The 16,106-nt window shown below is 42.6% G+C and overlaps 1 protein-coding gene across 2 annotated transcripts in view; it reads left to right on the forward strand.

Annotated features, from left to right (window-relative positions):
• The first annotated feature begins 3,458 nt into the window (after nucleotides 1-3,458).
• LOC109923676 (aspartate beta-hydroxylase domain-containing protein 2-like) overlaps nucleotides 3,459-16,106 on the forward strand; it is a 34,022-nt gene continuing 21,374 nt past the window's right edge. Inside the window, exons 1-2 of one of the 2 annotated variants that reach the window (XM_048611676.1) lie at nucleotides 3,459-3,555; nucleotides 13,921-15,027. In XM_048611676.1, the coding sequence (XP_048467633.1) occupies nucleotides 14,142-15,027 (886 nt within the window). In that variant the 5' untranslated portion in view covers nucleotides 3,459-3,555; nucleotides 13,921-14,141. The remainder of the gene's footprint in view (nucleotides 3,556-13,920; nucleotides 15,028-16,106) is intronic. The other variant, XM_048611677.1, reaches the window with a different exon arrangement.

Below are 16,106 nucleotides of genomic sequence, written 5' to 3' on the forward strand. Positions count from 1 at the left end.
ATGGGCCCAAGCTACGCCTGCCTCTTTGTAGGTTACGTGGAACAATCTCTCTTCCTACACTGGCCCTAAATCCCACCTCTTCCTCCATTACATTGATGACTGTATCGGTGCCGCCTCATGCTCCCACGAGGAGCTCGAACAGTTCATCCACTTCACCAACACCTTCCACCCCAACCTTAAGTTCACCTGGACCATCTCTAATACCTCTCTCTCCTTCCTGGACCTCTCTGTCTCCATCTCGGGCAACCACCTAGAAACCGATATTAATTTCAAGCCCACCGACTCCCACAGCTACCGAGAATACTCCTCCGCCCACCCACCTTCCTGCAAAAATGCCATCCCCTATTCCCAATTCCTTCACCTCCACCGCATCTGCTCCCAGGATGAGGCATTCCACTCCCGTACATCTCAGTTGTCCTCGTTTTTCAAGGACTGTAACTTCCCCCCCTCAGTGGTCGAGAACGCCCTCAACCGTGTATCCCACATCTCCCACAATTCATCCCTCACACCCCGTCCACGCAATAAGAACCAAAAAAGAATCCCACTCGACCTCAGGTACCACCCCACCAACCTCCGGATCCAACGCATCATCCTCCGACACTTCGCCATCTGCAATCCGACCCCACCACCAAAGACATCTTTCCCTCCCCACCCTTATCTGCTTTCCGGAGGGACAACTCTCTCCGTGACTCCCTTGTCCGCTCCACACTCCCCTCCAGCTCCACCACACCCGGGACTTTTCCCTGCGACTGCAGGAAGTGCTACACCTGCCCCCATACTTCCTCCCTCACCCCCATCCCAGGCCCCAAGAAGACTTTCCACATCAAGCAGATGTTCACCTGCACATCTGCCAATGTGGTATACTGCATCCGCTGTACACATTGTGGCCTCCTCTACATCGGGGAAACCAAGCGGAGGCTCGGGGACCGCTTTGCAGAACACCTACGCTCGGTTCGCAATAAACAACTGCACCTCCCAGTCGCGAACCATTTCAACTCCCCCTCCCATTCCTCAGAAGAAATGTCCATCCTGGGCCTCCTGCAGTGCCACAACGATGCCACCCGAAGGTTGCAGGAACAGCAACTCATTTTTCGCTTGGGAACCCTGCAGCCCAATGGTATCGATGTGGATTTCACAAGCTTCAAAATCTCCCCTCCCCCTACCGCATCCCAAAACCAGTCCAGCTCGTCCCCGCCTCCCTAACCTGTTCTTCCTCCCACCTATCCCCTCCTCCCACCTCAAGCTGCTACCCCATCTCCTACCTACTAACCTCATCCCGCCCCCTTGACCTGTCCGTCCTCCCTGGACTGACCTATCCCCTCCCTAACTCCCCACCTGCACTCACCTTTACTGGCTCCATCCCCGCCTCTCCGATCTGTTTGTTTCCTCTCCACCTATCCTCTCCTCTATCCATCTTCTATCCGCCTCCCACTCTCTCCCTATTTATTTCAGAACCCCCTTCTCCTCCCCCATTTCTGATGAAGGGTCTAGGCCCGAAACGTCAGCCTTTCTGCTCCTATGATGCTGCTTGGCCTGCTGTGTTCATCCAGCTCTGCACCTTGTTGCCTGATTGGTTAGCTTGGACCAAAAACAGAAATTGCTGGTAAAGCTCAGTAGGTCTGGCAGCATCTGTGGACAGAAATCAGAATTAATGTTGCGGACAGAAATCAGAATTAATGTTTCAGGTTGAGTGACCCTTCCTCAGAACAGAGCTTTTCCAGCAATTTCTGTTTTTGTTTCTGATTTACAGCATCCGCAGTTCTTTTGTTTTTTAGTTGGTTAGCTTGGACGGCTGGTTTGCAATGCTGAGTGAAGCCAACAGCATAGGTTTAATTCCTGCATCGGCCAAGGTTACCATGAAGGTCTTTCCTTTCCAAGCTCTCTTCCCTCACCTGAGGCATGGTAACCCTCAAGTTAAACCACCACCAGTTGTCTTTCTCTCATGAGAGAATAGAACTATGGCACTTTTGTCAGCCGCAACTTTTTGTACTCTCCACAAATTTCTTAAACACGCTCCTTATATTCAAGTATAAACGATCGTCACATGCAATGAAAAAAAGGACCCTAATGTTGAGCCCTGTGAAAATCTATTTGTGTTCCAGTCACAAAACCTTGCTAAAACCCACACAGTCCACAACAAACCTTTATCGGCCCTCCTTAGAAAAAAATCATTCAACTAAATCCGACAGGATCTGTCATTTCTGACTGCCCTTGGTTAATCTGTGCCATTCTAGCATATGATTTATCCTGTACCTAATTATTTTTTCAATAATTTATTAACTTTATGACTCCTAAAGCTACGTAGAATTTTCCTAGCTTTCTGTATTAGCTAACAGTACCATGTTAACAAGAATCACACCAGAAGATTTGGATTGGATTCAGCTCATTAACTCTGTTTACCTCTCCTCAGATGCTGCCAGGCCTGCTGAGTTTCTCCAGCGCTTGCATTCGTATTGTAACACACATATCCAATAAAGATCAGTAAAAAAGACAAAGCCTCTGCAATTTCCATCCTGAAAGGCAGGTAAGACAGGAGCTAGGATAAGTCATGAAATGGTAGAACACACATTGAATTGTGAAATGCTGTGGGACTGGAGTCTGCAAACTGTGACTCCAGAGTTGTATTTAGCCCATTAAGAACTTGTAGGGCTCCAAAATCTGATCATCAAAACCTATTCTCATGGCTTGGCTTGTTTTATATTCACCTGACGAAGGGGCAGCGCTTAGAAAGCTTATGATTTCAAATAAACCTGTTGGACTATAACCTAATGTGGTGTGATTTCTGACTTTATCCACCCCAGTCCAACACCAGCACCCCCACATCACAGTTTGATATTCATGTTATTCATTTCAAAAGTGCACATCAGTGACAACTTCGCTTGAAATAGAAAAAACCTTCATCAAAACGTCTAATTCTTTTCTCCATTTTTGACATCCGAATGTCAGATTGCGGCTCCTCAAATGTAAATAATTGCTCTTTTTGGACCACAGTTTCAAAGGAGCGTCTATTCGAGTCATTACGGCCGGCGATTCCCAGAGGCTTTGGGATGTCCTGCGTTTGCGGAACGGAATTGTAAGTGGGCGCATTCCTTCAGGTGGCGCTGTTGGAGGAGGTCCAGCGGGCGGCGGGGGAGGTGGGGGCTGTTTCAGTGACGATCGGGACGTTATCTTTCGATCCGCCCCCTCCCCCAATCTTCGATACCAAGAGGGCTCGTTGTTTGCGCATGCGCCACCGGCGGGAGTTGTAGTTTTAACAATATCGCGCCGCCGCTGCCGTATCCCCGCGGCCGGTTTGTTTTGTTTCTGACATCGCGGCCCCGGCGAGGAAACAAAATCTTAACCAGTGGTGAAAAACATAAAGGGAATATCGTTTTGGGGGAAGCCTGTGGAGAACTCGAGGCGGAGGCGGAGGCGGAGGACGGGGGAGGGGGCGCGCGCGGCCGTTGGTGTGGGGGGAAGGGGATGGAGTAGCGGCGCGCTGACGTAATACGCACGGTCTGGCTGGCTGGAGGAAGCTGCAGGTTAATGAAGCTGCTCGCTGGCAGCATTATTCAGGTGGGCATGCATAGTGCAATCATCCTCGTTTGGCGTAATGCCGATGCATTGCTACAATTGCATTTGTAGCCAGGCTGCATGTGTGTGTGTATATGTATGTACTATACCATATGTCCGCTTGTATATGTTCTTTCCCTCTCTCTTCGCGCCCCCCCGGCCCTTCCCACCCATCGCCTCCCCAACCCCCCAAATCCCCGGTCACCACTGCTGCTTGGTTTGTGTCACGTTCTTGCAGGGGTCAAGCAGAGACTGCAATCTCAGGCCTGTCACCGCATCGCTCACCTCAAACCCCTGTGCCGGAGGGTTAGGAGGTGAATGAGCGGGAGATGTGGTTTTATACTTTAAACTTTGTGTGTCACAGGTGGTTTTGTTTTCTTTCTGTCAGTGCTGAGTTTACATCAGATTAGGCTGCAAATGGTACTCGATACTGGTGCAGGTGCAATGCACATGAAATGTTGATAGCAAATGTTGATGTCTGTCTCACGATCTGTGGTGCCGACTTGCAAGCGTGCATTTCAATAAATGGTCAGCTAATAGCTGGAGAGAAGAAATCTTAGATGGTGGCGGTTTGATTATTTTAAATTGATAATGGTTTTGCAGCAAGGTTTGGTTCACTGTAGTGACAATACGCGTTTTGTTGTACCACTACGGAGGTTAATAGTAGATACGAGGGTGATGTTGATCTGCTGTTAGTGCATTACAAATCCACTTGCACCAGGTCATGTATTTACAAAAGCCGCATCGTCCGGCTTTCGAAATGATTCTTGAAAATCGGACTCATCTTTGGTAGGTTTCTGCTCCTGATTTTTATTATAATAATCCATGACGAACTTTGGTCTTGGTTGTAATCTAAATGACTCCCCTATCCCCTGCCACATGTTCCAATAAAAATGTTGTGTTGGCTGCTAGATGGTGAATGGCCTCTAGAGCAAAGTCCCAGAGGGCTATTGATGTCTCTGAAACCATGCATAATATAAATAAATGTCTTTTGAGGGGTGGGGGAGAAAATGAAGAAGGGGCATGGGAAGAAATTATAGAAGAAAATTAGAACTATTAGTGTCATATAGTCCTTTTTTTAAACTGGCTAAGACTATAAAATTGCTATTTTACTAGAATTTCGACTCTAAGCAGTTTGAAAGAGCTGACTGTCTTTTCACTATGCATGTAAGAATTTTTAATGGAAAAATGTTTGGTTCCACACAGCATTTCAATACCAAATTTCTAGCCTTCATTGGAGAGGTGAGATTTACTGGTATGAATAATGAAAAAAATTACACTGGTGTAGTACACAATAGGAGGTACGTTTCAAGTCCACCTGCCTTGGAGATTGCCACATGTCCAAGCAGGTGAATTAAAATAACTGCTGATTTGAGGATCTAAACAGTACTGTGTTTAACCTTGTGCACTACACACTTGCAGTACAATAGAAAAGTGGTTCTTTTTCTGCTACTTTAATTGAAGATTGTGGGTTCGAATTAAATTCCAAGTCTTGAGCACAAAATCTAGGCTGACACTCCAGTGTGGTACCGAAGGACTACATTTCTGAAAGCTGTCTTTCGGATGAGATGTTAAACTGGAGATCTAGTTGCCCTCTTTGGTGCACTACTTTGAGTTCTACCCAGGGATATCTTGGTCAATGTTTATCCCTCAATCAACATCGCAAAAACAGATTATCTGGTCGACATCACTTGGCTGTTTGCAGGAGCTTGCTGTGTGCAAATTAGCCGCTTTGTTTCCCACATTACATCAGCGAGTCCACTTCAACAGCACTTCATTGACTGGCTGAAAAGTGCTTTCGGATGTCTTAGGGTCATGAAGATACTATGTAGTTACCAGTCTTTATTTTCAGTCTCTTCTGAAGTCATTGTCATGGTTGCCAATCACTCTTTGATATGTCATCAATGTTTACATGCAAGGTTTCATTTGAGAATATCACCAAGTTTTATTTCACTATCATAGCTTTGACCAGTCTTGCCTTTGCTTGCCCCACACACACATGTATTTTTAATTGGAATTGCTGGACCCTCCCCCTTCAAATCTAAGACTGCTCTGCTCGTTGTAGCTTAACCTTATCCCAATAGAGATCAGCTAACACTGCATGCACTGAGAAGTGAACCTTGGGCATTCCTGATATGTATGGTCCATGTGTGATTATCAAAGCTAAAAGAGATGCAAAGAAATGATGAGTTATAAGCAATCCCAGTATAAGCATTTGTTTAAGCTTGAAAAGAATAGGCACTACTACGTTTGAGATTTGAGAAACTATGCATTGTAGAAGCATACACTAAAGGCACAGCTTTCATTTCATCAGGGAGAGGTTGATTTAATAGTTTCAGACAAATTCAACTTCAGCACTTATCAGAATATTATTGCGAGGGTTTTTTAAACAAAAACAAATTTGTGGAGAAACTCAAAGCAGAGTTGATGTTTCAAGTCACCCTTCAGAACTGTCAGTCTGAACTTTCCTCTTTCCTTTATTTTTCTCCTTTTCTGTGTTATGTTTTGGAGACAATGCTGTGCCTTTGCCTCCCTATAATTAACCAGATTGTAATTTGTGGCTCAGTAGCATCTCAATCAGATGCACGTGGGTTCAAATCCTAAATTGTTTTTTAAATACTTCAGTCCATTGCTTAGGGATTGCTGCATTGTTATAGGTGTTGCCTTTTGAGTGACACTGTAAACCAAGGCACAGTTTGTCCTTGTGGGTTGGTGTCAAAGATCCCATGATGCTGATTTGAAGGACAGCAGGCAATTTCTGTTCTGGTCAATATTCTGCCCTCAACCATTGCTGTTTTTTATGCACTGTTCAAACTGGCTGACCTGTCAGGCATCAGAACAAGTTGTAAAGAGATTTGGGATGGTCAATGATCCTGAGAGGCACAGTATAAATGCTAGCCTCTCTATTTCACAATTGAAATCTTCCCATGCAGAGCATTGTGTGTGCAAGCTTTCAAAACATTGCTGTGTTAGTGATCGTTTCTTAAAACACACGCTTTCTGTGATTCCCCTGACTTTACAGCAGCAATCCTGACGCAGAATAATGAATCCGAGGCTAAAGTAAACAGCACATCTGTAGTGGATTATGTAATCCTGTTTCGTGAATCTGCAGTTAAAGCTTATTCTGCTTAAAATCTAATTTGAAAATCTCCAATACAAAAAAGGAGCACTTCTGTAAATACTACCAATGTGTAAATATTTGAGCATCAGCAAGGTTACTCATAATTCGGAGGTGATATCACAATATAGTTGTATTCTCAGCATCCAGTGTTCCCTTGAACCCCTGATGCTCAATGGCCTTCACTTTACCCTTTCTAGTTCTCATACGAGCAGTTATTGACCTGTCAGCATTCTGTATCTTGCAGGGTTTAAAGCTGAGGAGTCTTTTGTTTTTTTGACCTTCACAGAATGTGCACTGCTCACATAGCTACAGGGTGCTGCATGACAAATCCAAACAACACAACCTCCACATCCAGTTAGCGTGTGACAACTTAATTTATGCTTTTTTCACATCAGCAGACAGTGTTATGGTCTTCTAAACGTCATCCAATTGTTAAATAGTGTGTTGCAAAAGCTTTCGTTGTACTTGACATTTATTAACAATTGTCGAAACATCATCTTTTGAAGATGTAAAAGAGATTGGTGCTTCACTAATTTTGTTTGGAAGCCCTGTGTGAATTCAGTCTCTGGCATCAAGTTTCCAAATTAGCCTGTTCTGATATCCTTCAGTTAATAGCCTCCCATCAGGTCAGCTACCCTACCAATCTGTGTGCTTGTACTTTATCAAAAACTGTCAAAGCTCCAACTTTTGGTTGGGCAGTCGGTATCTGGAAAGAAAAGATGAATTAATATCTTGGGTGACTGAAGCAGGTGAATTTCAGACAATGTTTTTTAAAAAAGCTGAAAGAAGGAGAGGGAATGTCATGTATACAACCTACACACCAAAATACACAAGAGTTTCATATAATCTTTAAAAGTAATTCTTGTAATTTGAAATTGGATTTCTCAGAAGGTGGTAAATTGTTATTGTGGTTCAGTTGTATTAATCAAACTTTATCACATTATCATTCTTAAATATATCTTAAGAATTTGGTTCAATCTTTTTGTTTAAATTACATTTCAAAACACTGTCCGATTGTCCTGGTTTGTGGCAGGTTTTTCCATTTGGTGTTTCCATCAACTTCTGAAGAAGAGTCACCTGAATCGAAACCTTAACTATTTTCTCCCACAGTTATTAACAGACCTGAGTTTCACCAACAATTTCAGTTTCACATCTCCAGCATCTGCAGTTCTTTGTTTATTTCCATTTAGTGATATGCATACTGATTTCAGCAGAAACTTGAAGGCTGAGTGTTTTGAGAGAGAGAGAGAGACAGACTTTTCGAAGCATGTGCAATTTTGGACACCACTTGTGCTAGAATTGTCTCTCTGCATTTATGTCTAGATCATTATTGAACTTCACAACAGCAAAGGCCCCAGTACCGAGCTCTATGGAGCCCCACTGGAAATAAACATCCCTTTGCCATCATCCTCTGTTTCTTGCTTTTCAACTAAATTTGGATCCAGTGTGCCATTTTGCCTTGGGTCCTGTGAGCTGTTTCTTATTTGATCAGACTGCCACAAGGGACTTCCTCAGAAAACAATATAGACCACATCAAATGTATTACCCTCATTAGTACTAAATAAAAACTGAAAGAACTGCGGATGCTGTAAATCAGGAACAAAAACAGAAGTTGCTGGAAAAGTTCAGCAGGTCTGGCAGCATCTGTGAAGGAAAAAACAGAGTTAACGTTTTGGGTCCGGTAACCCTTCTTCAGAACAGTCACTGGCAGTTCATTCTATACATGTGCCACCCTTTGTGTGGAAAAGTTGTCCCTTAGGTCCATTTTTTATCTTCCGCTCTCACCTTAAACCTATGCCCTCCAGACTCCCCTACCCTGGGAAAAAAGCCTTGGCTATTCACCCTATTCATGCTGCTCATGATTTTTATAAACCTCTATAAGGTCACCCCTCAACCTTCACTTCAGGGAAAATAGCCTCAACCTATTCAGCCTCTCCCTATAACTCAAACCCTCCAACCCTGGCAAAGTCCTTGTTAATCTTTTCTCTACCCTTTCAAGTTTAACACCGTCTTTCCTATAACAGGGAGACCAGAATTGAATGTAGTATTCCAAAAGTAGCCTAACCAATGTCTTGTACAGCCATAACATGATATCCTAACTCCTATACTCAATGTAGTGACTAATAAAGGCAAGCATACCAAACGCCACCTTCACTACCCTATCTACCTGTGACTCTGCCTTCAAGGAACAATGAACTTGCACCCTAAGGTCTCTTTGTTCAGTAATATGTTGCAGAACCCTGCCATTAACAGTATAAGTCCTGCCCTGATTTGTCTTACCAAATTGCAACACCTCATTTACCTAACTTAAACTCCATTTGCTACTCCTCGGCACATCGTTCCATCTGATCAAGGTCCTATTGTACTTTGAGATAGCCTTTTTCACTGTCCGCTAACCACCAATTTTGGTGTCATCTGCAAACTTACTAACCATTCCTCCAATATTCACATCCAAATCCTTCTTGTAAATGACAAAAAACAGTGGACTCAGCACCAATTCTTGCGGCACACAGCTGGTCACAGGCCTCCAGTCTGAAAAACAACCCTCCACCATCACTCCATCTCCTACCTTGCAGCCAATTTTGTATCCAAATGGCTAGCTCTCCCTGGGTTCCATGTGATCTAATTTTGCTAACCATTCTACAATGCAGAACCTTGTTGAATGTTTTGTTGAAGTCTATGGAGTCGCCATCCACTGTTCTGCCTTCATCAATCTTCTTTGTCACTTTTTCAAAAAAAAACTCAAATGAAGTTAGTGAAACATGATTTCCCATACACAAAGCCATATTGATGATCAATAATCAGTCCTTGTCTTTCCAAATAATGTAGGCTCTGTCCCTCAGAATCCCCTTCAATAACTTACCCACCACCTGTGGCCAGAAAGGCTTTGAACGACACTGCCAAGGCCTTTTACATCTCTTTGCTTACCTCCCTCAATGGCCTGGGATGCATCAGATCTGGGCCTGCAGAATTATCCACTTTTAAAGCTGCTAAACTCACTAGTACCTTCCCTGACTCTCTTAATTTCTTCTAAATTAGATGATGATCTACAAAACTATATAGCATTTGCTCATTAAATCACATTTTACTGTAGAGCTGTAGCGCTTGCATTGGTTCAAAACTGGATTAGTTTTTCAGCTTGGTGCAAAATTTATTTACAAAGGCCTTTGGTTTGATCAGCAGCCTTTGTTGAGTTCGCTTGTTTCAGCTGGGAAGAGAAGTGGATGGGATGATGTTAATCAGAAGTTGCCCTCAGTATTTCTGCACTGAAGTAGGCAAATTAGCTAGTATTCCCTCATAGTAAAGGTGCTATAATAAAAGTGAATGCAAATATTTTTATCAGAGTCAAGCACCAGTACACTTCCAGTCGTGGATAATGGAAACAATATATGAGTGATTCAATATCCAAGGAACTTCACAAGAGCTTAAAAGAAACATTGAGGCAGATAAGAGATATTTAGACTGGTGGTCAACACTTGGACAGCAAGGTCATTTTGAAGGACCGTCTTCAGGAGGGAGCTTTGGGGATGGAATTCCAGAGCTTGAGACCTTTAAAATTCAAGGAACAGATGCCAAAAATAAACAAAGTCATGCTATTCCAATTTTCGCTTTAGACTAGCATATCAGGACTTAAGTGGTCACTTCACTGTAGTTTTTTTTTTCAAATTTTTCACCAAAATTGCACATGATGTTTGGGAGAAACCCATTTTGCACACGTAACCTGATCAATAATGGTAATTGATTATGGCTGTGCAGAGGATCTGGGTGACCTTGTGCATGAATTACAAAATGTTAGGTAATTAAGAAGGCAAATGGAATATTGTCCTTCATTGCGAGAGGGGTGGAGTTTAAAAATAGAGAGGTTATGCTGCAGCTGTGTAGGGTGCTCGAGGCCACAGTTTTGGCCTCCTTACTTGAGAAAGGATATACTGGCACTGGAGGGGGTGCAGTGGAGGTTTACAAGGTTGGTTCTGGAATTGACAGGGTTGGCTTATGAGGAGAGATTGAGAAGACTGGACTATACTCATTGGAATTTAGAAGAATGAGGGGGGAATCTTCTAGAAACATATAAAATTATAAAGGAATAGATAAGATAGAAGCAGGGAGGTTGTTTCCACTGGCAGGTAAAACTAGAACTAGGGGACATAGCCTCAAAATAAGGGGGAGCAGATTTAGGACTTAGTTGAGGAGGAACCAAAGGGTTGTGAATCTGGAATTCCCTGCCCAGTGAAGCAGTTGAGCCTACCTTATTGAATGCTTTTAAGGGAAAAATAGATTTTTTTGAACGGTAAAGGAATTAGGGGTTATGGTGAGCAGGCAGGTAAGTGGAGCTGAGTCCATGATAAAATCAGCCATGAATGGCGGAGCAGGCTCGATGGGCCAGATGGCCATCTCCTGCTGCTATTTCTTATGTTCTTGAGGTTGGTTGGCTCGCCGAGCTGGTTTGTTGTTCCGCAGACGTTTCATTACCCTGCTGGGTAACATCATCAGTGCAGCCTTCGATGAAGCGTCGGTGTGCTTTCCCGCCCGGTTTGCACAGATGATATTACCCAGCAGGGTAATGAAACATCTGTGGAACAACGAACGAGCTTGGTGAGCCAACCAACCTCAACATCCACAACCCGAGCTGCAAATCTCCTCCAAAATTCTTATGTTCTTACGTATTATTAGTCAATGCCTTGGCTGTTGACCTGCTGAATGTTACATCGTTTTCTGTTTTTGAATTAATGTCCCTAATAGTTAATGTATTTATGATCAGAAAGGACAAAATTGCCAGCAAATTAACTATGGACAAACTGTTGGCTTTTTTTTTTGATTTGGGAAAACCATTGAAGTATGTGGAAGTATTTATCCAAATACGACCATTTATAACATAGATCACGTCTTAGGATAAGTATGTTATTGGAATTAGTTTCCTTTTTCAAATCCGGTTCACTGCAGAAGAGGGAAAATACATGTTTATGCTAGCCATGATAATTTGGGCAGCTTAACTGAGTAGACAGTGCATCTGTTGTGAACAACAAGACGTGAGCAAAGTTATAGCTTAGAATAAAAGAGTCAGTAGCAACATGGATGGATAATTGGCTGTATGACAGGAAACAGGGTAATGGTTAATGAATGTTTTCCAGTCTAGGGAGGTTTGCAGTGGAGTTCTCCAGGGGTCAGTGTTAGGATCCTTGCTTTTCTTGATGTATATTAATGACGTAGGCCTTGGTGAACACGGCACAATTTCAAAATTTGTGAATGAAGTAAAACTTGGAAGTGTTGTAAACTGAGGATGATAGTGTAGAACTTTGTAAGAGCATATACAAGTTGGTGGAGTGGGCAGATAGATGACAGATGAATTTCAATGCAGAGAAGTTGTGGTGTTATTTTATTTGGTTGGAAGACCATAGGCAAAACAAAGGGCAAAGTTCTAAAGGGAGTGCAGGAACAGGGAGATTGGGGGATATAAATGCATTAATCTTTGAAGGTCACTGGGTAATTGTGACAGCAGTCAAAGCTTTCAGCATTCTAGCCTTTAATATTAGAGGCATAGACAGCAAGAGCAAGGACTTTGTTGAATTTATATAAAACATTAGTTCAGCCTCAAATAGAGTATTGCATCCTGTTCCAGGCACCACACTTTCAGAAAGATTTAAAGTTATTGAACAGAGTGCAAAAGAGAGTTACGAGAATGGCTCTAGGAATGAAGAACTTTATTAATGAAAATTGAGAAGCTGGGGCTGTTCTTGAAATGATGGCTGAGGGAAAATCTGAAGATGCAAATAGGGAGAAAATATTCCCACTCTTGAAAGGATCAAGAACAAGAAGGCACAAATTGAATAATAAAAGCAAAGTAATATGAGGATAAACGTTGAACATGTGGTGAGTGGTTAAGACCTGGAACATGCTGCCTGAGTATTCCAAAAGGGAACTAGATGATTACTTGAAAAGGATCAACATGCAGATTTCTGTGAGAAGGTAGGAAACTGACACTATGGGCAATGCTTATTTGGTGAGCTGGCACAGGATTGATGGAGAAGATTTGGAGAGCCAGGTGTCGGTGTGATAGGAATTGGCAGCCACAGAACATTAAAAGAGCGCCATTATGTTGGTGCTTTTCTATATCATTGTCAATGAAGTGACTTTTTTTAATGAAAATATTTGTAAAATTGCACCCATAGTGCAGTAAACCAGTAGCTTTCCACAAATTCTAACTTACATGGTGCAATGTTATGTACATTTTCCAAATTTAAACAAGACAATGTGGGATGTGCGAGGGCATCTTCTCCCAGTTTCTTCAGTTCCCTTTGGGTCGTGCTTACTTATTACATAAAGTCTGTAGCACAGAACTTGGCCAGGTCAGTGTTTACACTCCAGAAATGCCACCAGCCTGGTCATTTATCACTCGCCACCAAGGCCATTGCTCTCTCCTCTCTAACTCTCAAATATTCATCATGCCTCCCCTTGAATGAATGTCATCTGCTTCATTTACTCCATATAGTGGCTTGTTCTGTATTGTCAACATTCTCTATAAAGAAATTCCTCCTAAAGTTATTTGATCTGTTAATAGCCTACATGTACTTGTGCCCTCTAGTCCTTGCTTACCCACATTTAGAGCCAGTTTCTTTGAACCAACCAAACAAAGACCTTAATTATAAAAGCTGCTCTCTGTCTTCTTTTCTCTCTTTTAAATCTTTCCTGATAGTTACCCCACTGGTGTTATTTTGTCTGTATCATTGTGGTTGGGTGGGTGGGTGTTAAAATACAGAAATACGGGCTTATTTCCGAAAAGAAACTTCATTTAAAATTGAGTCTAGCGTTTGTTGCTAATGATCCACTGAACTCATCCCTTTACTAATAGTATTTCAGATTGTCCTCTTGTGTATAATGGGGAAAATTTATGTTGAGAAATTTTAGCTGGATTCTAAGACCACCAAATGTATCTGATAATCGTTGACTTGCCTACTGTTTTAGCCAACCCTGCATCCTTGCCCAGTGCTGTATCTTCAAGGTTTTACAGTGTTAAATTATTATAAAATGATTTTTCACAAGTTGATTTTCCTGGAATTTTGTATAATTTATTCTCAATTGCACAGCACTCCGTTTTAAAATAAACATTCTTACCTTTATCAAAAGTGCACGATTATAAGGTTGACTTAAAACAATGTTTAAATGTCAATAATATGTACATAATATTCTCTATCTAATATGGAACTAATCGTCTGCGTATATATGTTTGTTTCTATGCTCTTTATTTTTAGGAACCTGGGGTTTTAGCGATGCTGATTTATAACCAGATGCTGTATAAAACAGCAATCTAAATCGAGGCTTGCTGTTTCTCTTCTATGCAGCAGGAGGATCGTGGTAATGTGTATGTTCTGTGAGATGTGCAGACAGACTAAATGTTTCCTGGCTGCTGACACAGTGCTTTGGAGCCAAGATGCCATCCTTGCCTGTCAATTAAAAAAATTACTAACCCTGCATGGTGTGGGTGCCTTTGCAAAAGTCGAGAACTGACAGCATTGCCTTGTTACAACAAACTAACCAGAAGCTTGGGAACATGTTCATAGAGTGGTTCACAGACTGGGACCTGACACTGGACCAAATGAAAAGCTTAGTTCTAGCGAGCTTGCAGGCTCTGAGAGACTGCGATGTGACTGCAGTGACCACCTTTGCCTGCATCCTGGCACTTTTTGTGTGGTACTGTTACCATGTAGGCAGTGAGCAGCCTCGCAGCTATGCACCAGTGAATGCCATGATGCAGAGCACCGATGTAAATGGTTTGCAAAATGGTTACATGTACTGCCAGTCTGTCGATTGCGTAAGGTGCACTCATAATGAGGGACGCAGTCAGAAGCTTTATCACAATCTGCAGGAATATGCGAAGCACTACTCGTGGTCAGGAATGGGACGGATCCATAAAGGAATCCGGGAACAGAGCCGGTATTTGAACAACAGGCCATCCATTCAAAAACCGGAAGTTTTCTTCCTACCTGACTTGCCGACAACCCCTTACTTTTCACGTGATGCCCAGAAGCACGATGTAGAGCTGCTGGAACGGAACTACCAAGCTATCCTGGCTGAGTTTGAACTGATCTTCAAGGCATTCTCGAACTGCAGCCTTCCACAGGGATGGAAGGTTAACAGCACCCCCAGAGGCGAATGGTTCACCTTCTATCTGGTTAACCAGGGCATCTGCATTTCCAATAATTGCAGAAGGTGCCCTCGGACGTACCGGTTGCTCGGCAGTCTTCGCACTTTCATCAGTAACAATGTCTTTGGGAATGCCTGCTTCTCCGTAATGAGCCCAGAAACACTCATTACTGAACACTATGGTCCCACAAATGTTCGGATCCGCTGCCATTTAGGTTCGTGAGTATTTAACTTTTTGCTGAATATCATAATCTGTATTAAGTTTGTGGTGTGAAGGTACTGCTTGGTGTTTCTTATAGTGTCTTTAAATGTTGCATTTTCGCAGTTAGGCAGACACTCAAGGATTTTGTATGAGATTTCACGATGATTCTAGCCTTAGACTTGGATAAAACGTTGCACAGTCCGGCGTTTGTTTGAGCAATTCATTGCAAGTTCCTGTACTTTAATATTAAAATTGCGCTGTGACTGCCGGACTGTTAGCCCTAATTTTTATCAAAACAATTGTTTGTACCCACTTGGGTGAGACAATGTGTTTTGGCCACTTCAGGAATGAAGTCACCTCAAAACGTCTAGTTCTCCCAAGCCCAATATCAAATACACATCCAAGTTACCACATGGGAATTGGCAGTTTTGCCTAACCACCTATTTTGAAGGTGTTTATCTTTTATCCGAGTGCTAGGTTCTAATCTTATGTATTTGCCTAGTAACCATTTCTCTTTTTACCTATTTTCTTCAAAATCCCTCTCATCTATTCTTACATATTGCTGCCTAGTAATATATTCTGCGGCTTTATAAACCTGTGTGTTTTTTTAACACAGGCATTTTACTAATGTTATGTCTTAGAATTTTTACACTTAATGTTATATTTATGCTAGTCAAGAACTGGTAGTCTGATCCAACCTGCTCTGTGCCAGAATGAGGAAGAGGGGGCAAAGGCAGTCAGAAACAAGCAGATTTGATTTTGATTATTTGCTCACATGGCAGGCTGAAACCAAAACAGGCTTGATGGGATACAGTGGCCAGTTTCTGTGTTGTATTGTCGATGTCTTTCTGTATAAATACCTGCAGGAAGAGCATGCCCTTCTGCTTCAGCATGCTATTTTCCATTTTATAAATTACGCTGTCTGCCAAAGCAACGTTTCAGTAAGTGTCGGAGATAGTAGGAACTGCAGATGCTGGAGAATCCGAGACAACAAGGTGCAGGGCTGGATGAACACAGCAGGCCAAGCAGCATCATAGGAGCAGAAAGGCTGACGTTTCGGGCCTAGACCCTTCATCAGAAAAGGGTCTAGGC

The sequence above is a fragment of the Rhincodon typus genome, chromosome 24, assembly GCF_021869965.1.
Source record: "Rhincodon typus isolate 14 chromosome 24, sRhiTyp1.1, whole genome shotgun sequence".
In the NCBI taxonomy this organism is placed as follows: domain Eukaryota; kingdom Metazoa; phylum Chordata; class Chondrichthyes; order Orectolobiformes; family Rhincodontidae; genus Rhincodon; species Rhincodon typus.